The sequence below is a fragment of the Atta colombica genome, unplaced genomic scaffold, assembly GCF_001594045.1.
Source record: "Atta colombica isolate Treedump-2 unplaced genomic scaffold, Acol1.0 scaffold351, whole genome shotgun sequence".
NCBI lineage: Eukaryota > Metazoa > Arthropoda > Insecta > Hymenoptera > Formicidae > Atta > Atta colombica.
Window position 1 is genome coordinate 96,566 of NW_017259461.1, and position 23,298 is coordinate 119,863.

Genomic DNA, 23,298 nt, shown 5'->3' on the forward strand with positions numbered 1-23,298 from the left:
ATCGAATTAAAAAAAAAAAAACTTTTCGTTACAATAATTTCCGAATAGTTTTTTAAATTTTTTTTACGCAAAATCCGCGTTGAACAGCTATTTAAACCATGAAATATAATTTGCTCGACGTCTTCCCTATAAATTACACATTCACATTTAGGTAGCGTGTGATAGCGTATTAATGCCTTTTCTCAATGCATTTTGCTATTCGATACACTATTATCATGATCTAAACGTGGTAATTTTTTTTCTAATGATATTCATTCGTATTCGCTTTGACGATATTAAGCTAACAAAACAATCTCATTCTACCTAAACTTTATAGAAAAGTAGACTTTGTTGATCTGTCTCCTTAAATGTATTTCACATACCATAACCTTGGTAGGCTGCGGTGGACGCGTACACTTGTGCAGGTGTACCGTATACGTTTTGAGGCGCGTAGCCAGGTGCCATCATTCCTGGCCCTGCGGTCAGCATTAGCTGAGGTTCCGCTATAATAGGAAGAAATATTATCATTAATGTGGAAAATAGTTCACCAGCTTCGCACTAACGAAACATATATACTGAAAATATATTAAAAGGATCACTCACGCATGATCATAGGCTTGTGTTCCTGATGATCAGTTTCTTCGATGCGTCGGCTTTCAGCCTCTTCTAATTTATCGACCTGAAACATATTTATCATTGTGAATACTGCTAGTGGTACGAAGAATTAGATACTTCTTTTACAAATATCTTATATATACCTTAGTGATATATTCCCGCGCGACTTGTATAAGATACGGCATTGCAAAATGTAAAATGCGATGTCTCCATGCGAGTTCCAAGATGACGTCCGGATGAAGTAAATCGTAACAATGAAATAAGCATGCTGCAAAACAATCCTTGGAACCTCTTTCTAAGAACCACTCGAGTAATTCTTCGGCGACCTCTGCATTCCGGGATTCTGCCGCGTATTCCATGGCGTCTCTATTATTAAATTAGCAATTAATAAAATTCCAATATACGTATATAAATGTATCTTTGATTTAATATTAGAAACACTAATGATATTCCGCTAGAATTACTGTAAGTATCAATTTGGTAATTTCCTATCCTTGTCTTTGGATAGTAAAGTTATTTTGACATTTGTTACTTGTATCGTTAGAATTATTTATATTATATTCACATTTTTATATTATAGAATTATTTATATTATATTCATATTTTCAATATTCCGTACGATATATCTAATACAAAAAAGAAAAAAATTGTAATGATTAACGCAGCCAAAATGGCATTATTAACGCCATTCTAATGTTAAAGTAATGTGCAGCCATTGTTAAACATTACCTAAATAATCGATCCTTCTTGCAAAGCTCCACGGATTGCTTCCATCTATTATTTCCCTTGTACAGGTATGCGGCGATTCTCCTAAACTCGATCAATTCGTGTTTCTCGAGTTGCATCGCCAATGCGATGTTATCAAAATTATCGAACGCATCAATCGATGTTCGGAGACCTTGGTAATCCTCTTCATCGATTAACAAGCCATTTAAAGCTTCATTGATAGCTTTGTTATTGAGGGCCTGAACCGATCTCAAGTACGGCTTCACCAATTGCAGATGGCCGGTTCGCGTGAAATATGCCACTGATCTAGTGTGATCCATGCGCGGAGCAAGCACGAGCAATATATCATTCAGAAGAAGGGGTTTATATTCCACATAAAAGTGTATAGCCTTATAATAGAGCTCAACATTTGCGACTTTGGTGATTACATCTTTGAAATGACCCTCTCGCCAAGCCTCAGTAGGATGTTGCATCATCGCTAGGACCGCATTATCATATTCTTCGTACTTGTCATACAGAAACACTAACTCGGCCCACAAATGCGCTTGTTCTGCTGCGCGTAGCACCTATAATCCAATCATTTTCAGTTCATTTCTAACAATAGATTAATTTTTCGATTTAATTTTTTACTTTTATTAGTTCTAAGAATTTAAAAAAGATAAAGAATAAATTAAATCAAGATTAAAGTTAATCTACATTGATAGAAATGCACATAAATAATTAATAAAACTGCTATTGATTTTCATATTGATCTGAAATGAAAACCCACTTTCGGTATATTGACACGCGACCAGAAGAGTTCCAAATGTTCCCTCATTCGTTGAGGCTTGTATTTACTATAAAGAATAGCCAGTTCAGTAAACATTCCCATGTGAGCCCGTTCAAGTCCTAGAGCAGCTTCCAAAAGATTAATGAGTTCTTCGAAGTGTCCGCGATCTTGGTAATAATTGATCAAATCCTCAAGCTCATCCGCATGTACGACTATGTGCAGACCGCACATTTGTGCCAAACGAAATTCGCCGCTATCCACACAGGCAAAACAAACTTCCTTCCAGGTGCGCGTCGAATTGGCTTTACGTGCGCTATCGACAGCACCTTGAAATTCTTTCAGATGGACCAATGTTATAGCTAAACGCGCAAAGTTCGATACATTGTTATACAGGAGCTTCGCGGCGTCATACATCTTATCGTCGAAACATCTGTCGCCGATCTGCAAAAAGAATATTTGTAAGAAATGGAATTGCATTTACAAACGCGAACAAGGTAAAGCACAGAATTATAATGATATCATAAGACATTATCATAAATTTGTCATTTATAAATGAACTTAGAAGTGACATATAAAATCTTAGTGATGTCCTTATATTATTTTAGCTTTTGTATTTTACTTTGGGAATGGCTCTTTACCTTTTGTATGTCGGCGTGATTAGGGCCAGATATAAATTCTTCAAGATCTGCGAGTCTATTGGTCCGCGCATACGCGTATATTAATTCACTCTCAATAAAGGATTCGCGTGCTTTCTTGCGAGCCATTTGAAGATAACGGACTAAATCTTCCCAATGCGAAGTCCGATGCGCCGTTTCCACTACGTCCATGTATGCGGATGGATCGTCCGCTTTAATAAAACTATCGATCGATTCTTTAACCAGACCCTGCTGCAATTGGGCTCTGGCGAGCTGTGACCACACCGGCGGCTCATTGCATCTACACATGGAACAATTTATTTAAATAAATTGCATAAAAAAAAATACGCGATGCACACTCCAGGCAGAAAATTTGGAAACATTTTTTAAAATGAAGACATTTTTGAGAAAAATTTCATTAGTTTCAATAACAAAAATTTTCACTTTCATGTTTTCACTTTAGGGAAAGTTATATGATCGTTAGAAGAATCATTGTTAAAAACTTGAAGAATCATTGTTAAAAAAAATACATTGTCATAGAGATTTAAATAAGTAATCCCAAAAATGTCAATTTTTAAAAAATGTTTTCAACTTTTGGTTTAGAATATACCTTTCTGCAAATTCATAAGCCCTGTCCAAGTTACCAACTTGTTCAATTAGAACCTGGATAGCCGACGTATTGACGTCAAACTTTTTGAAGATTGCAAAAGCTTCCTCGTAAAGTTCGTTGTTAATAGCAATGTTGGCGATATCCGGAGCGTCATAATTGTCTAAGCGGTTAATGTATTCCATGACGCGCGTACGATCAGCTTTGATGGCTGTTAATATCAAGAGATTCTGTAAGTTACGATGATCGCTGAACACGCTGCTGTCCAGTACTATCTTCTCGAGAAGTTCGATCAGTTCGTTAGGCAAGTCGGCCGTCATGAAAGCCTTGACAGTAACCGATATATCTTCGGGATCTTGTGTCTCAGATAACGCCGTCTGAACAACCTGATCGATCAACGGTCGCTTATACGGATTGCTCTCCAACAGTACTTCCGCCCAAAGATCAGGATCTCTACGTCTCACCAGATATCTAGCCTCACTCTTGAACAAGCTGTTCTCGTTGCACACGCTTATCAACTCACGGTCGCATTGGCCACGTTCGTATGCAATACAAGCCAAGTGAGGATCGCGCTTCTCACAATATTTGCCAACAACTCTGCTGTCATAGAATTGATTCTCCTTAAGAAATCTTTCGGGATTGTTGTTGCTGTCGATGTATATTTTGGCCAGCGCATTGTGCGTAGCTGGTTCCACACAGCCCTCGTGAACGCGGGATTCCAGCCACGGCAGTAACAATTTCAACCGATTTCTCTTTTCTACCTCCTCAACTAGTTCATCAGTGGAGAATTGTCCGCGCACCACCAGTATCAGATTCTTGATGATATCTTCCGAGCAGTCGACGTCCAGTAAACCACCCACAACTACCGGTAGTCGCGATGGATTTACCTTTTGAACATATATCTCGATGTATTTCTGTAAGTTGTTGCGATAAAGATAGAGAACAAGATCGTGAACAAAATCAAATCGGTCGCACACGATTATTAAAGGCAATTGATCAGACAGCTTTGCTTCTTTTAAGAAATTCTTCACGCGTTCCGGGTTATAACAGTTGCTCTCTCGACATATACGCTCCACTTCCTTTATTTGGCCAGTCTTGCACGCCGCCTGAATATATTTGAAATGCACCTCTTGATCCTGACTAAAATTCACGATAGACCCCAAGAAGTAGAATAGACCTTCGTAAGACTTAAAACTCTCGAACAGATCTATCAACGCTTTAGTCGTCAACTGCTCATGATATTTGGTCGCAATCTGTATGCAAATCTGTAAGTTTTGCCGTATATTGGCCGTTAACATGGCCTTCAAGCACTCGAGAGAATCTTCAACGGACAGAGTACCGAAGAAACCTACGAGCCAGTCAGGCGAGAGCAGATGTGTATGTACTACCGCTCTTTTAATATCATACAAATCTGTGTAGTGTTCGAGAGCGCGTTGCAACAAGCCAGCCTTCTCGCACAATTGCGCGACGTGAGCTCTGTCGTAATGGGTAAACATTTGATTGCCCAATATAGCGTCAGCCACTTGCGGGGCGGACATTAAATTCATTTCTAAGAGGCGAGTTTGTAAGGCACCCTCGCTCGGTCGATTGTTTTTGAGCGCATCCAGCAGAAACGCTGTACATTGCTGCACCATATTCTGCTCCATAAATATATCGACAATCTGATTGATGTCGGCCAATGGTTCGTCGTCCTGAACCAACATCTGTGCAAACGCCACACCCTGATCGGGATTAATTCTCATGACATTCCGCAAGAGGAATATATAGTCGGGCGTATACGAGACTTTTTTGGCATACAATACGATCTTCTGAAATTGGCCGGTCTCCGCGAAGCATTGAATTACCTTGTTAGGAACGTTGGCTCTCAAATAAACGCTAAGCGCCAATGTGGGATCCGCTTGTTTCACTAAATCCCCCAATTCTTCGCTACATTCCAGCTTGTCTTCCTTCAGCCATTTCTCCAGTAGTTGTTTACGTCCTTGAACTAATACCGGTCGGCACAACTCCAACGACTCATATTTATTCAGTTGTCCCTGATCCAGAAGAATACCGAAATACTGTAAGAGAGGAGACGTTTGGCCCTGAGTAGCAGGAACCTGTTGAAATCGCTGGATAGTCGCCGGCGTTCTGAGTATTCCTTTAGGAGCATTTGCTGCGACTTTCGCTGCCTCCGCGTACTGGCCATTTTGGAAGAGCATATTAAATTTCCTTACGAATAAGTCCTCTGCGCCTGACAGATTGTTTCTTACGGCCATTCTCAATGCCAATTCCGAGTTCTGTAGCACTCCGTTGATGTACGGAATTATGTTCTCCTCGTCCACGGAAACGGACAAGACTTGACCCTTCCGATTCACTCCTATTATACCGCCAGATGCTTCGTGCGGTGCGGTAACAAAGATTGTCTCCCCAGAGATACGATTCATAAATATACAGGTCGCGGACTCAATATCGTACATATGTATATAACCGTATTTCGTAATTAAATATATGACGTCATATTTGGAGCTAACTTGCATCGCGACGGGAAAATCGTTTCCTGCCTCAGGCGGGAAAAATACATCTACAGCTTTCTTGGGAAATGGGTGGTTACCAGAGGGCGGTTGGCCCACTTCGATGATGTGAAGCTTCGCGCCCTGGACCGTTCTGACAGCAAAACAGAATAGATTGCTTGGCTCTCCGTTTCCTTCCATTTTAAACTGAGCAAAGGAGGCGGCGTGTCCTTCGATCGGTTGTGAACATTTACGTTCCACAGAGTAAAGCTGCATGGCGCCGACCACTCGGTTATGCTGTGCTGAAATACCAATCAACAATAGCCACGTCTGCTTTGGATCTGTTCGATAATTTATAATCTGACAGCCGTTTAATGACGAATGACGTTCGAACATCTTATTTGGCGTTGAATCACCCTCCATGGACCAGTGGTACACTGCAGTCTCTGTTACCAATGCCAATGTGTTTAGCGATATCCATTTCCAAAAGACCACATCTTCCGTCATTGTGTGAGCTTTCATCTTTGATTTCATCTCAATATTGAAAATCTGAAGCGTCTTCATAGCTAAAAAAAAAATATTTCTCTTAATAATTCTCATATTTTCTTTCAATATTTCTATTATCTTGCAATCATTATCTTGCATCGAGGTTCGCTTTAGGAAAATGCTTGCAATAGATTACAATATGCACTCCAACAAAACACATAGATGACACAGTATAACACAATGTCATTACTTCCTTGTTGTTTGCCACTGTTAAATAAAGATGAAACATTTCTGTTACACTGTATCATTTGCTGAAAAGCATGTGTTACGTTGTATCATCTGTAAGTCTGTTCGCGTTGCTCGCACTTTTGTATTCAGTCTCGCTTTTACTCTTTTCAACATCTAAATATATATTTATCTCATCATAAGATGGAGATTTCAAACAACATGTTATTTGTTTTCTCTTGTCGAAAAGCAGCCAATATTGCTTTCCAGATTAAAAATAAAGTAGAAAGTTTCGATATTTACTTTCTACAATGGAATATCTTTTCCTGAAATCGAGCATTCGTATGTGTATGTATACATACCTTTGAGAGCAATGACTTTACTAGCAGGATTCATGATTGCAGAATCAGCGGATATTGGTCTTCTGATAGGATTGGCTGAATCATTCATATCAATGATTACTACCTGGGCAGTATCACCAACTTTCTCTCTAACGCAAATAAATTTGTCAGACTCCATGGTGAGAGTGTTAAAGCTGACATTACTAGCATTAATTCCTACAGCTGTAAGCTGCAAAAATAAAAAACATAGATAACCTTGCATTCTTCAAACTCATGTTTGTAGTCAAGAATAAAATTCAATATATGGCTGGTTTTATGTTTTCTGAGAACAAAGAGGTTTATTATTAAGTCAACTTTATTGACAATATATGTCTGACAATCTAAAAACGACTAATACGTACACATATACTCTCCAACAATTGAGCTTAATACTGATTTTAGACATTATAACTGATTATAGCCAGTATAATTAGGAAAAATAAGATAAGACATCAACAAAATAAATTTTTAAACTAATTTGATTCCAAAATTTTTGTAACTATTGGAAGTTTGTGCTGATTGGATTATACTTTTAGATCTAAAGGAGTCCTATCGCAGCAAAAAAACTTAACAGTTGCAAAATAAACATTCTGTTGAACATAATAAATATGTAATATTACTGTAACAACCATATGTTGCTAAAATAAAGCATGCTCGAATTGCGGTGTGTGTGTGTATGTGTGTGTGTGTGTGTGTGTGTGTGTCGCAAGTAACAGCTTGATTTCCATCATCCTAACGAGCGTCTACATAGAACATATAAGAAGGAGCGACAGCATTTTCCGTGATACTCAATGATGACGCGTCGAGACAATGGGAGGATTGTATGCCGATAAGGTGCAACAATTTCGAGTAAAAGCGGAAACGAGGGGCGTATGCGCTAAACGATAGCGTCTCGGTGGGGAAAAGAAAAAGAGGAGAGACCTCTTGGGATTATAAAATGTTCGCTTGGCCCGCGATATCGCGTTCAATTCCATGCGGATAACCTGTGCCACGAAATTCGACGTGAAGAGAGCGCGAGGCAAGTCGGCAAAGTCAGAGAGTAGAGTCGGGTGTGTAACGTCATCAGGTCTCATCGCGCTCGGCTGATGGGGAGGGAGGGAAGAGGGAGAAAGGAGACGTTGCAACTGTCAAAGAGTAACGTCAGTTACTTCGAAATATTGCACTTCCGTTCCAAAGAGACGGGGGCAAGTAAATCCGTCGATACATCGACGGATAGACGCACGCGAAAGAGAGAAAGACAAAGAGGAGGGGGAGAGATAAATGAGAGAGAAGACGAGAGATGCGGGGGCAGAGAAAATGTCCGGTGTTCCGAGAGAAAGGCCGACGTGGTAAATGTCGATGATGGGGCGCGCAGCGCGGGGTTCACGGGGGAGGGAACACGGAGCAAACGTACCTGCAGGTGTTCCTGGAACCTTATGGGTAGTAGCTGCGTCATTTTCGCCGAGATGTCTGAGGGATCCGTCGTGGCGAGGTTCTCAGTCACCGTTCCCGCCGTGATGCAGATTTAGATCTCCTCCGTACACGGATGGAGATCACGCAGTCTCAAAATCCAATTCTCTTTACTTACGGAACTCGTTCCCCCGGGTGTCGTTGTGTGCGCCTCTCTCTGTCTATCTCTGTCCCGTCGCAGGACGCTCAACATCAATTCGTCGAAGCGCGTAAAAACCGACTGAGCGGAGAGCGAGCGTAAACGTCGCTACTCGCCGCTGACACCCATCATGGCCGCCAACGCCGCCCCTCTAACTCGAAATAGTTCCCGCGTATGGAGATTTCCCGTGGAAAGATTCACCGCTCGCGCGCGAGAGAGATCCAGAAAGATCGACGATCAAAATCGCTAAATAATGACAATGAGCGCCGGAAAATTTTCTCGTGTCCGGTCGACGATTAGCGATCCGATGATCACGATGACGTTAGCGGAGAGGAGAGTGTCGAGTGGAGCACAGCGCGAGCGCCCCGACACCAGCGGAAGAATACAAGCGACGATTTGACACGATTGGACTCAGTGGCGAATCTCGCGCATCATCCCCTCCTCTTACTCCACCTGCCGCTGTCGCCACCGAGTGCGTAACGTACTTCCACGCAGTCGATTACGAGTCTCTCTCTCTCTCTTCCCCTCTCCTTCCCATTCTCCACGTTCTCTCTCTAATTAAAATACTTTTTCTCTTATAAAACACACATCCTGAAGGTTATCGCAGAGGTTTCGCTTCGTTCGCGACGCTTCCTTGTGATACGTTAAATGCAGTTAATTCTAAAAAGAATTTTCGTCAGGATTTTATATAACAAATGTTTTAATTTAAATTATTTAAATTAATAAAATTCAATTTAAATAAGTTTAAAACTTGTATAAAATTCTTTTTAAAATCAAACGTGACTAAAAGTAGGGATGTAAAGAGATTGGTATTGAGTTCAGTTAAAAGTACGCTTTATTCTCCAGCAGAAGTATCAGCTAATGATCCTTAACGCTTATGAAAGTTAAATTGGAAATCACTCATACCGCTGCTGCAGAATGCAATGTATTTCATTCTTCAGTGATAAAATAAAAAAAGTCTTTAGTCAAACAAGCCAAAGCCCATATCGTCGTCCTCTGATTCAGATTCTTCTTTAGCTGGCTTCTTTTCCTCTGTTAAAAGAAATATTATTCGTTATTTTCACAAGCATTTAGTATCATTATAAACATCTTAAATAGAAGCCTATTTATTCTTTTTAGTTGAATTTTTTGCATAATTCTCTTTTCCCTTTTTTTTATGTTGAAGAGAAAAGATGAAATGTGCAAGAAATTCAATTAAAAAGAATGGATTTTAGAATTAGGCTTTAAAAGTCATAAACCTACCTTTTTTCTCTTCAGCTGGAGCTGCTGCGCCACCAGCAGGGGCTGCAGGAGCACCAGCAGGAACTGCTCCACCAACTGGCATGGACGATAGTTTCTCTCTGCCTGGAATTGCAAAATACAATTCGATTTGGATTACACATAGTTCTGAATGAAAAACAATTGACTCTCAGTGTCTTCAATCCCTAAATTTATTCCAAGTATATTTTGATTTTGTAACAGGTTAATTAGAAAATCAAAAGTTGGATAAAGCAATTATGAGACAAATAGTTTCAGAAACTCATATTATTCATTTTACAAGTTTGTATGTTTGTTTGGTTTGATTCATGGAAATATAATAGTATAATAGTATCTATTCTTTTTAGCTGAACTTGTATTTATCCTTTTTCTTTTCTCTAATGGAGAGAAAAGGAGATAAATCATATAAAAAGTTTAAAAGAACCAAATAAATATTTCTAATATCCATTTTTATCAATGCATCAAATTAATCTTGAATAGGATAGAAAAAAATTTATTTATTTCAACTAACATCAAGAAGCAATTTGATTTACAAATAAATAACCAATACACATCCTATATTTAACTTACGCTTCTATACAAATTACTTACTCAAGCTATTGCTATATCCTAAGTCCATCACAAAAAATCCATATATTCTCTCTGAGCTTACTTACTTTACATACAATTTTGTTTCTCATGCACTTTTAATTCTAAGTGCTTATTTAACTTCAATCTTAATTTGTTCTTTATCTCTTTTTAATTGTAGAAAGAAGTAAAAAAATAGTTAAATTAAGATTAAAGTTAATCTGATAGAAACAATCATAAATGTTTCAAAGAATATATCGACATACCCTTGGCAATCAGTTCGTCCATTGATTTGCCATTTAATTCATTAATGACCTTCTTTAGTTTCTCAGCATCAGTTTCAATTCCTACTGATGACAGAATTTTTTCAATGTCATTCTGGCTTGGCGAGGCTTTGCCTCCCAAAACTGCCAGCATATAAGCGGCCACGTAACGCATTCTGCAAAATAATATATTAAAATATAAATCCAAGATAATTTGTATAATGTGATTATTCTAAGGGTTAATTGAGCTCAGTAAAAGAAAATATATCCTCAGAATCATTCAGTCGAAAGATGGTGATATAATCATCATGAAATAAGAAACTTCTATAAATATACGTGAGATACATTTGGCTTATACATATAAGAACCATAATATACATAAACATCATTCGCGTGAACGGGGCGTGATAAGTAATGTATCTATGGCTTAAATATTGATATATTTGTACTGGATTATAACCTATTGCACCTTGGCGCACGCGAACTCCATTTTCATTTTCTATTAAGTGTCTCATATTACTTTCAAAATTTACACTATGTTGTTTAGTAAATTTAACCATAACTCAGACAAAAATGAATAGCGAATATTGATTACATATAACGTCTTGGATATTTGCGCTTTCGCGTAAACATGACGTATGGAAAATGGAAAGTATCCATCGATGTGACGAATTGTAAAGTGCGATCGAACGAAAACATTAATTAATTTGATTTGTCGATATTCAGATAACCCGGAATGTAGAATATTATTCTTTATAAAGACAAAATTTAAGTTTAAACATACCTTTAAGTCTTACGACACGAAACGTGAATCCGCTAAAGCAATATTAAAACGTGCACGAAATTTGCACCGGAAAAGAACTGAAAGAAATAAATCTAATGAAAGGATGATAGATGGGAGACTTCATGTCTTACCGTCACGCCCTCTTGAGTGCATTTGGATAAACTTAGCAAATAATGTCGGTTAATTATGGAGTTTCAAAAATATTCAAATCTCGGAGTTGATTCTGTATTTTCAAACAAGGTGAAAATTACAAAAGTGAGCAAATTATTAGGTGTTGACCAATGAAATTATCAGTATTCTAGTAAATTCGCTCACATATGTGATTTTCACTTCGTTTCAAGATACAGAAATCGATTCTCAATATTTATAGTTCATTTTTATTTTAAAATTATATATTATTAGATAATATCTTAAGATGTTAATACGACTTGTGATTGACTTATGACATCTTAAAATATTTGCAATCTGAAAACCGATTATGAATACTGTCCATAATTTAAATTATAAGCAAGTTTTTTAATTTATCGATTGATCAATTACATTACGTACAAATGTATTAGTTGAGTAATTAAAAAATTTGTCTTATATTTATATAATTATATTGGATCTTTTCAATTATAAAATCTTGACGAAAATTCTTTTAGAATTTTTCATATAATTATAAAATTACCTCAATGATTATTGTCAAGTTTTTTTTAATTACATTTTAAGAAACTTCATATAAAATATAAACAATTTTATAAGAAAATTATTAATATAAAAAAATCATTAATTGTTGAAAAAATTATATGATTTACCAATTGAACGAAAAATGCTTTAGTTTATGGCTTTTACTGCTAGAGATGATAGAGTGCAGCATGTGTTCGAACACATGTTGCACATCCACATCAGGTGTATATCAATTGAGTTGTACGTTGAAATTAGAATAGATCGAGCTTTATTGCAAAGATCAAATATAATTAAATTATGCTTGTATTTCTTTAATTGAACTAAACTATTAGACAAATTATTAGATATATTGCTCCATGCAGAAGCAATAATTAATTTATCTTTGATATCGAACATCGCTAATAATCTCATATGTTTATTCTTAAGAAAATATTGTAGTCTTTTTTCCAGTGATTCAAGAAGGCAGATGATTCAAAATGACCGATCAATACTCAATAAAGGGAGCTTTCCAGTAGAGGCACAAATTGACAAGAATGTCTTGTTTCTTATTAATTATCGAACAGAATAATAGAACTCTTGTATTAATTTGCATCTCTTGCTGAAAAGCTAGTAAAATTGTTGAAGATACTCAGGTGAATCCAATCTAGATCCTTTCGGAAAGATAATAAAAAAAGAAAAAAAGGACAACTATATCGTTAATTTTTAAGATTTTACATCAGATAGGAAAAGCAATAATATGGATTTTTCGAATTAGCTATTTCAGAGATATTCAATTCTTTATACATATTACATATCATTTAAATGAAAAGATACACATTACAAAGTTCTTTGTAACAACTTTCTAGAAAGAAAGAAAGATCATATCAATCTATACACAATATCATAGATAGAAACTATGCTTTTAATTTTTTAATACAATATTACAAAAAAAAGTAAATTACATATGGATTTACTTATTCACTAATCGCGTTTAGATTTAAAAAAATAACTTAATTTCTAATACCTAAATAATACACACTGAAATGCAAATGCCTTTTTCGTGCAAATATATCGGGGCGTAGTAATATATGTGCTCAGTGTATTTGTATTTTTCATTACGCGATTTAATTAGAGTGCTATTTTATTTGTGCGTTTGTCGTACAACAAATATGTGCAGGACAGGCTTGAAAAATTTGTCTTAAAACAAAAGCACAAACGAAATGACACCCTTAAAGAGTCCTTAAAGTAAACTAATATAGAAAAGTAAACTTACTTCAACTATTTCAATCGATATCGATCAATGTCAAATCAATGATATAAAATCCAGTAAACGTAGATATCGACAATATTATTTTTTCTTATTGCAATTTTTCCTAAATTATTTATATATATTCTGACCGTTTTCTGATTTACTCTGCCATGTGCTGAAAAGCTAATTCATAATTCACATGCTGTAGATTTTCAATACTGACAGAGTATATTGAGATATACAGCTCTTATTTGATATAAATTATATACGAAAACGTAACAAAATTGCGGTATAAAATATACAAGAATTAATATTATAATCGTGCCGCAACAGATCTATATACGTAAAAATATGCTAAAAACAATATAATCAAGAATTTAACTTGGAAAAACATTAAATTGATTATTTAATATTGATAATTTTCACAAGAATTATAGAAAATAGTATTCCATGTACGTGTTTCGAATACTGTTAGTATCAGTCGTGAAATATTTACGCAATAAGTTTGAACATACCTTTTTTTGAAAGATATTATAGTCTCTTAAACTACTATCTTAAAATTATCAGATAATCGCACTGTTTGCAATTATATCTACACTAAAAAATACCGCGATATAACTTTAATCCTTTATTGAAGGCACAAAAACCAATAGTTTTTTCAAATTCATTTAACATCTTACAAACATTTTATTTGTTTGTTCATTCAATTAATTTAGCTTTAGCTGAATAGAATTTTAAAATAATCAGCTATCATTTATATAATTGTCTTTTGTTTAGTTATTAGTCTTCTAAAATAAGCAGAATATACAAAGAACATGATCACAATTTTAATTATAATATTTATTAATATTAGTATTTGTTTTTTACTTAAACAAATCCATTCTATCTCAACAAGATTCCAGTAATCTCTGCGTTAAAAACAAGTGTTTCATGAATTAAATTATGCAAAGAAAGCAAAGATATAATCCTAAATCTTAATTTCTAACTCGGAATTTACGTGAAAGGCAATACTGATAATTGGAAAATTTATCAAAAATATTGATTTGAAAATTTCTTCCGTTAGAAAAAAATTCTTGTTGCATATTATATCTGTTACTAAGGCATATTGTTTTCTTATAGCACATCATCTAATAAACCTTATTTTAATTTATCTATTATATGTCATTATATATGTCATTATTATATGTCATCTTGGGCGATATTGTCATTTTGAATAAAATTCAATCTTTCCTCTTCATCAAATATCGATCCATCATCAGATAACTCATGTTCTTGGCTCATCAAAATGTACTTGGTTTGTGCGTTAATGTCACGTTCCTTTTTATGAGACTTTTTAATGGAAGTCGTTTGCACCAATTTCATTAAATTCATTGCTCTTAAGCTATTTGGAGGCGTTGTATCCAGAAACTTGGATTTTGTGGTATTTTTTATATTTTCCATATTATCTGCTCCTCGACTTGTAGACGGTTGAGGATCGTCGGGATCATTATAAACAATCTCTTTATAACTTTTGTTCTTCTCCTTTTCACACATAATAATACACATCTCTTTTTCGGCACAATTTTTGTCGAAATGATGCTTCAAAGACCAACTGATGGGTTCTTCCAACATCTTATCATTATTTCCAAAATTGACATGCTCACTTTTTTCGACATATGCTCGTTTTTTCTTTAAAATCAGTTTCTTGCTACGGTTATGCTTGTCTTTCTTATGAGATTTTTTAATTGAGTCTATATTACAAAGCAATTCCGTCGTCGACATATTTATTGGAGTTGATCTACCAGTCTTGTCTTTTGGATTTGTATCAGTCACTTTCAAAACGTTTATATTAGTTTCAGATTTTTTAGTATTATCGCGTTCCAATATAAGATCATGTTTTCTCAATTTGGAACAACGTGCTACTGGCGTTACGCATCTGGAACAATCAATTTCCTTTGATGTTGCTTGTGCAGATTCATCTTCTTCTTGTGATATATCGGCCGCAGAAACATAATTTGTAATGTCAACCGGGATTCGTCGTTTTTTAATGGGAGTAAAAATCTTAAATTCATTGTTTATATCTTTACATCCTAAAGACACGAAAGTACTTGAAACTTTGGGTGTACTACTTTGCAAAAATGTGCTTATTGACTTCTCTGTAGGAGATATGTCAGGAGATTTATTCTTACGTAAGGTTCTGCAAATTTCCTCTTCATATTTATGTAATGGATTACCTTCTTTATAATATTCGTGGCTTTCAACAAAATTGGAAGTTCTTTTGCTACGTTTATCTTTCTTATGTGACTTTTTAACTGAATGAAAGCCAAGCAATAAGAGTCTACTTGAATTTACATTTTCAGGTGTGTTTGGTCGATTAAGCTCGGAATTCTGTGGGCTTGAGACATGAATCGCATCAGATGTCTGACTTTCAATATCTTGATCAATATTGCAAACACCTTCAAGTGATATTTCAGATTTTGTTAATTCCATTTTTTGATGAGGATCTTTGATGGGGGTTTTAAACAACATCTTTCTATTTCCATGTTTCATTTTCTTGTGTGATTTCTTAATCGATTCGGTCAATACGTGCTTTAACATATTTACGTTATTTTCGGGTGTAACTACATTAGCAACATTTTGAGAAATATTTGAACTAGATTCTGGAGACGCTGTTCTATTCTCACTGGTCACATTAACATTACAAATACTTGACGATTCGTTTTGCAACAATAACTGACTTACTTCTTCATTGCAAATGTTCTCGTTAGAACAATCTTTTTCTTCATTATTGTGATCTACAAGACATACCTTAACTTGCATATCTTCTTCACAATTCTCATCGCTGGAATCAATATCTTGCATTTTATCATTTTCTATTTGATCCAATCCACTTTCCAACGAATCATTTATTGTCGATGCGGTTTTCTGCTGTATATTGTGATCAGAATCTGATTCAGTATTACGATGTTCGTCATTGTAAATAAGTGTTCTCTTAATACTTCTGTTTTTCTTACGAGATTCATTTTCAGAAGTAATATAGCAACTACTTGTAGCAATCATATCTATTCCTGGAGATTCCATAGTTGTTCTTGAATGTAAATCATTTTGTATAGAAACATCCATCTGCTGAATAGGCGATTGTTCTTCATGAGAATATAATTTTTCCTGTTAAAATAGAAATGTTAGTATATTAATTATAAAAAAATAAATATATATTATTTCTTCTAAAATTTGTAATTAATTTTGAAAAAAAGAAAAATATTTGTTTTTATCTATATTTCTATGTTCTTGTTTATATTATGAATTGTTTATATACATATATGTATACATATAAAATTTATTTTAATAAAGATGATAGTCAAATGCGCGTAGAATTATATAGTATATAAAGATTTATAAGAATCAATTCAAAAATAAGACAGCAAAGATAAATCAATAATAAAATATAATTGTATATACCTTCTTATGGCTCTTCTTAATAGAACTTATACTTTCTGGAATTACATTTATTATATTTTCAGGTGTATGTGATCTATTGTCTAGTTCTTGGTTAAATTCCTGAGATAGATTCCTGGGTGTACTCGCAGTTATAACACGACTGGCTCCTTTTGATCCAGTAAATGGGTTGAATGAGCAAAAGGGATGTGAAGATCCGTGAGAGGCATTTTTGTGGGTAGCTTCTTTTTGTCTCTCGACCAATGACATTAAATAAATTGTTCTTGATCGTATGTGCATATTATCTTTTATATCAATTCTATAGCTCGATTTTCGATTTTGTTGAGGTGTTTGATTCTGATTTTCGTCGATAGATTCTCCAGATGTCATCGGGACATTACTGTCAGTTGAATCAATTGAACTTAAATTTAATACGGATGACGATGTATCAGTATTGATAGAACTGGTAGAATTCTCGTCATAACTACTGTTCTCCTTTGGACTTGGACTCGAGTCAAAGTTCAATGATTTTCTTATTCCTACAGTGTCTTGACGAAAAGAACTATGTGCGGAACTGAGCGCATTCATTATTTTACCTGACCTAGATAACATTCGAAGTGACTTGTATGATATACAATAACAGTCCGAACTCGCATTTGGCGAATTCCAAGTATCTGTATCAACAATCAATGATTTAGCCATTTTGTATTGAAATAGATATCTATTTTTTCTTGGATAATGTTTAGTCGATGCTCTGGGCAATTTAAATTTATATGGAAGGAACTTGTCTTCACTCGGTGATGTCAAATTTATGATTACGTCTTGTAATTCTGAGTTCAAGACACTGTTTTTACTATTGCTGCACACTTCATTCATCTTTGCTAACATTAGCACAATTAAGTACAATTATCTTTGTTATTGCATATGTAATATGCTTATATCATACATACACAAGAATACATATATAAAAATGTATATACACACTCTTATGTAGGAGTGTGTAACTATTTCACAAAAGGATTACTGTGTGGTCTTTTCATGAGAATTGTACATCTAATTATGCTTTTTTTTCCATAGATTCCTATAACAAAAAGAAGTAATTTCAAGAATAAGATATAAATTATTTTCTATATATTTATAACTTAAATAACTTTAGTAATATCTTTAATAATATCTTTAATAATATTTTAAATAACTGTAGTATACTAAGATAGATAAGACTTTCATAGAGTGAGAAAAGTTTGGTCACAAAGTTTTGTGGTTTGAATCATTAAGCTGCTAAGTAGCAAGCTGATCTTACAATATTGTGTAACAAAAAAATAATAAAATAGATTTTAATGCTTCCATTAAAATAAATATTCTATTAAAAGGAAAAATAAAATTGTTCTACAAGCATTAAATAAAAATTTTCAAGTTTCACTTAAATTATCATATAGAATATAGATCATCTTACACGAAATAACTTTTAATTAACTTTTTATAACTATTATTTGTAAGATAACTGAACATTTAATTTAACCAAACATACTGCATATACAATTAATGATTTAAGTTATAATATAGACATATAATAAAAAACTATAAAACAATGCTTTAAACAATGCGCGCGCGCGCGCGCACTGGAGAAGAAATAGAGTACAATGCACTATTTATCAAAAGTAAATTAACCCGTAAATATGCGCGCGCATATGAGCAACAGGAGGTTACCGATAGAAAAAAAAAAGACAAATACATAAACAGAGAGCATTTGCATCAGAATATAAAATATAAAGTATCCTGTATGAAATAAGAGATACCTCTTTATATCTTATGTTGCAGTTCACGATGGAGATGAGTTTCCTGGCCTTTCTGGCGATGAACTTAAAACGTGGCTGCGAATGTTAGAACGTGAGCGGCCGAGATTCACTCTGACAAATTACACTGAAAATGTGCGTTACGTTCCTGCTAATGCGTTCCAGATGTTAGTGATAATATATGCGACACGATTGTTACGAAATTTGATACAACGACTAAAAAATCAGGAATCAATCAACCAATACACACGGCGAAAGTCAGTACAATTCGATTATCTTTGTTCCGAACATTTCTTGCATATTCCGTAATGTATGTCTTCCCACAGTATATACTGTGGTGCTGTGAACTGCGAGATGGAGGATGAATCATGGAGGATGGTCACGGCGTAAGGGCTTGCGCACAATAGAACAAAATTAGGAATTGGAATAAGGCCCTATGCACAATGGAGGAAAAAATTGATCAATTATCTTCAAGTATTCTCTTCTTACCATCGAATGAGAGAGGAATATTCGACTGTGATTAGTCAATTCTTAAGCCCAATGACTACAATGTTAGAAATTGGTCCGATCTCGGCCAGAGAAAAATTAACAAATTACATTTGAACAATTTGATCACATGACCATTGCGATTGGTCAATTCTTTCTTCATCCGAGGTCTTGGACCGATTTTTAACATCGTGAATACAAGGCTTTAGGGTATATCCATATAAATATTTGCATCGCCGCATAAACGTCATATTTTACGTGCGTCTTTATAGGAGAAATGCGATTGGATAATTTTCTTTATGCATACATTATACAGCTAGTTGAGTGGATATAGCCTTAGGGCTGCCGCACACAAAACTCCGTATGCATAAAGCGATCCCATGGTGCGAAATTGGCGGAACGCTGTTTGATCGCGGCTTCATTCTATCGATTCCGTTTCACTAAAATATGTTTTCCTGTGTCCCATGGCGCGGAATTTCCGGAATGCGCAATTAGCATTGACCAATCACAAGAGCCTTCCCGTAGATCAGTTTCATTAGATCCATCGGAATAGCGTTTGTCATTGATTCACGCATCTGCAAGTTTCGCTCCATAAGACATAAGAAAATTCCTAAATTCCTGCGGATCGGAAATATTACCAAATATTTTGTATTTTTAAGAATTTCAATCTTTAATTGTATTAAAAGTATGTTAAACTACAATTGTCTTACATACTAGCAGTCAATGATAGTCCTTAAATATAATTAACATGTATGATCACGCTGTAACATAGCTTTGTTCGTAAAGCAGAATCCCAATTTTGTACTTTAGCGACAGCGATCTTAACAATTCTTGCGAGATATAAGAAATCTCTTTGTACATCAGTAAAATATACTGAGAAAAGGAAGATCTAGACATGTCTAACATGAAAACTAACAATATATTCTGCATTAGTACGTTGTACCGATATTGCGAATGGGTCAGTTGGATGGAACGTGAATGCAACTAATCGTCTTGCAGCCGTTGGTGCCGTTCGTCCCAGCATACCGGCATACATTCTAAATTTTAAAAGACCCGAGTCACGTGCATAAAAGCTGCATAAAAGAAAAGAAATTAGAAATCACAGGCAAAGATTAGTTTTCTCGATAACTTTTTGTCACGAGGATAAGAATGAATCGCCAACCGTATTGGATGTTCCCCACATGCTTTTGGGCGTTCCATCATAGACACCCATTTATCATCGTAACAAAATAAAGATAAATCGAGATACGGAGAACTCGAGTAGGATTGTGCACATATTGGTAACTGAGCAAGCAGCCTTTTCGTAGCTTCAGTTACACCTCCGTATCTAGCGCTTATTATCGTTTGCTTGAATCTTTGCTGTAATAATCTGAAAGGAAATGAAACAAAGTTAAAGGAAAATTATCTAGACAATCATGTATTTTATGTGTGCATCAATGTTAAGATGAAGAATAATATTATATACCGTGCATATATGTTGTTAGATGGTGAACACATGTACTGACAATCCGTGCTCATTCTGGCATTTCTGAAAAAGTCGCTAAAGTTTTCGAATTGAGTTAATAATTGAGTCGACGCGTTGTCGTAAGCCGCCAAAATTTTTGCCGTAACCATATTGTAAACCACTAATAAAGCCGGCTGCGCGTTTGGTTCAGTTGCTTGCAATGTTGCTACTTCTTCGCTAGCATATCTCACCAGGATGTGATTGGTATCTAATAGTTGCATCTTCCACATTCTTAGAGAATTTAGCTGATCAAAATATTGATAAAATCTTCTCAGTTCATAAGGATCCTTGGTCACGTAGCTTATATATTCTGCTCTTTTGTATAAATATACTAATAATCTGTGCTTTAAACTATTTATTGCAACATCCTTAAATGGCCGACAATTAATTCCAGGAAAAGCACTCGTCACTAAATAAGCATCGTCTTCCATGCAAAACCTAACACATGTCATTTAGGTTGTATTTTCATGTCTTTTATCAAAGTGTTAATAATTGTAACATTTAGTAGATGTGTGCTCACAATACCTTCCTATTGTTCTGACATTTATAAACATGCCGTCAAGAATTTGAAAGATATGAATCATTTGATGCTGTACAGATAAAACTGCTAATATATCTTTATATAAATATAAACCTATATAGAAAGGAAATAAATTTATTTTAAGTTTGAAATATTAACTGTCTAATTGACCAATATTTTAACAAAAGCAATTAAAAAAAACTTTGCTCATTTTGAATTTCTCATTCAGTAATACTCATATACTAATCAATAGAAGAATAACTATTGAATTATCGACTACTGAATTATTTGATATCCATTGATTACTAAAATATCATCTATTCAGAATCTAAAAATGATAAAGATTGTTCGAATAATTTAAAAGTACAAATATGCAGTGTAATTTTTCATTTGAGCCAAGTTTCGTTGCTGGACAAGAAATTCAGAATCCATATAAAAATGAGCAAAGTTCTTTGTGCAAGCTCTTCTCAGCAAATCATACTCGTACAATGCTAGATTCAACTTGGTTAGATAAGCAGCGGTGATTTGTCCAAATTTCATTTATATACCTTGATTGTGCGACAAGTAAATTTTGTCGACTTTAAAATGTCTAGTATCACATAACTTTCCACCTTTTAAATCAACAAGGTGCAAGCTATAATCTTCAAGCGGTGATCTAGGATTTGGTGTCAGTGCCTCGTTATTGGAATAAATCTTTAAGAAATATTATTTTATTAAACTCTTTTTCAGAAAGAATAATATCTTAGATAAAACAATTAGAAATTTTGTGCTACCTGATAAAAATGTGGTCTCAACTCCTCAGGGATATGAGCGGCCGAGCCCACAATTACATACCGAGCGTCGTCGGTGAAAAGACTGCATTCTCTGTTCAATTGCTGGTTGCTTTCTACTACATTTATAATCCACTTTACCTACAAATATGTTTCAGAGCTGGTACATCAATTTCACCGGTTCTCTCCCTTTCTCTCTCTCTCTATCTTTCTCTCTATTTCTCTCTTTTCTTTAATCTTTTACAATCCGCAAAGTAAAGGCGTACGCCGTGCGGAGTCGGTTAGTATCCAGTACCTTGAAAAATCGCGCGAAGATATTACTTCGTATGTGAAAGCTACAGTCGTCGTTCTTGTGGCCGATGTACTCGCCTTCGCAGTCGGCCAACAAGTCTGCAGCGGCCGGTGCTCCGCGGTACTCGTACACCTCGATCGAAGTCTGATCCGCGCTGAACGCCACTAAGTATCTTCCATCTGGGCTAAACTTGCGGAGGAAGCACGGCGGCTTCTCCACATTCATCACAGTGAAGTTGGGAAAGACATTCTGATAGAACTGTCGAGCGCAGTGCACATGGGTGCCTGGATATGGACAACCCATCGTCTCCCTACGTCGGAGACGCACCACCACGTTCTGCGGGCCGATCCTGCGTGGATTCACAGGGCAGGGATCCGCCACGGATTCGATCCTGCTCTCCCTCGTCGCCATCCTACAAGCTCGCGCGACAACGGAGCACGTAAATAGCATCCATTGCATCCGATCGCGGAGAAAATTACCGCCGATATTACGTACGATACATCGTACCTTTTGACAGGAGCGGACGTTGTCTACTTTCAATGTTATTCTCAACGTCCTTAACGTGAAACTGCAAATTTCAAAAACAAGGTTAGTTATGGGTCAGATGGACGAAATCGCGCTTGCGCAATTTTACTGCGATCGTTCACAGACTACAAAGTGCCACAACGACGGTCGAGGAATGATTGGTTGAAACAGCTGGATCTTAAAGATAAGAGCCAATCATGTTTGATCACCACTTTAGTCCCTCAGTGGACAATCAAACGAATGAATTTGATAATTTTTTTTAGGCCCGATTGCACCAACGTACTTTGATTTTAAGTAAGGCTTAAAACTCTCTGTCTCTTTTTTCGCTTTAAAATGAGATAGAGAGAGTTTTAAGTTTCGTTTAAAGTCAAAATAACATTGATACAACTGGACCTTAATCCAGCTAATAAGCAAAATAATGCGATTATATATTGAAGTAAGAAATATTAGGTGTGGGAAAAAGTTCATGACGTTTTTCCCGTTAGATGGCATTAAAAAAACGCCACGAATTTTTTCCCATATCTAATATTTATTTTTTTATCTTTTATTAGATCTATAATTTATGACATTTTCCTTGGTCTTATTAAATTGTAAATTTGAATATATGCGAAATAAGCTAGAAGATAATAAAATAATACGATACTATTTTATTTTGATTATTTTACTCACTTATTACTTTTTATTTTTCTAATTACTGATTTTAATTACATTATTAAATGTGATGTTT

At 35.3% G+C, this 23,298-nt stretch overlaps 3 protein-coding genes across 4 annotated transcripts; all 3 read right to left on the reverse strand.

The window, feature by feature from the left end:
* Window positions 1-49: 49 nt before the first annotated feature.
* Window positions 50-8,908, reverse strand: LOC108690797 (clathrin heavy chain). The gene is made up of 9 exons (XM_018198283.1): window positions 8,305-8,908; window positions 6,894-7,101; window positions 3,335-6,386; window positions 2,728-3,025; window positions 2,090-2,530; window positions 1,324-1,886; window positions 738-960; window positions 583-658; window positions 50-482 (listed from the first exon to the last, which is right to left on the reverse strand). Exons 1-9 carry the CDS (start codon window positions 8,344-8,346, stop codon window positions 355-357), a joined length of 5,031 nt encoding a protein of 1,676 aa, XP_018053772.1. The 5' UTR covers window positions 8,347-8,908; the 3' UTR covers window positions 50-354.
* A 408-nt stretch (window positions 8,909-9,316) lies between these two features.
* On the reverse strand, window positions 9,317-17,627 carry LOC108690800 (60S acidic ribosomal protein P2). Of its 2 annotated transcripts, XM_018198286.1 has the most exons (5): window positions 16,706-17,627; window positions 14,559-16,411; window positions 10,590-10,762; window positions 9,742-9,843; window positions 9,317-9,531 (listed from the first exon to the last, which is right to left on the reverse strand). In XM_018198286.1, the coding sequence occupies exons 1-5, from the start codon at window positions 17,567-17,569 to the stop codon at window positions 9,461-9,463; spliced, it is 3,063 nt and encodes a 1,020-aa protein (XP_018053775.1). In that variant the 5' UTR covers window positions 17,570-17,627; the 3' UTR covers window positions 9,317-9,460. The 2 variants fall into 2 exon arrangements, with proteins under 2 accessions (XP_018053775.1, XP_018053774.1); XM_018198285.1 differs by lacking the exons at window positions 14,559-16,411; window positions 16,706-17,627 and adding an exon at window positions 11,371-11,457.
* Window positions 17,628-19,698: 2,071 nt separating this feature from the next.
* Window positions 19,699-22,620, reverse strand: LOC108690778 (DET1 homolog). The gene is made up of 7 exons (XM_018198249.1): window positions 22,050-22,620; window positions 21,758-21,895; window positions 21,533-21,677; window positions 20,990-21,098; window positions 20,426-20,902; window positions 20,123-20,329; window positions 19,699-20,033 (listed from the first exon to the last, which is right to left on the reverse strand). Exons 1-7 carry the CDS (start codon window positions 22,503-22,505, stop codon window positions 19,850-19,852), a joined length of 1,716 nt encoding a protein of 571 aa, XP_018053738.1. The 5' UTR covers window positions 22,506-22,620; the 3' UTR covers window positions 19,699-19,849.
* Window positions 22,621-23,298: the final 678 nt, after the last annotated feature.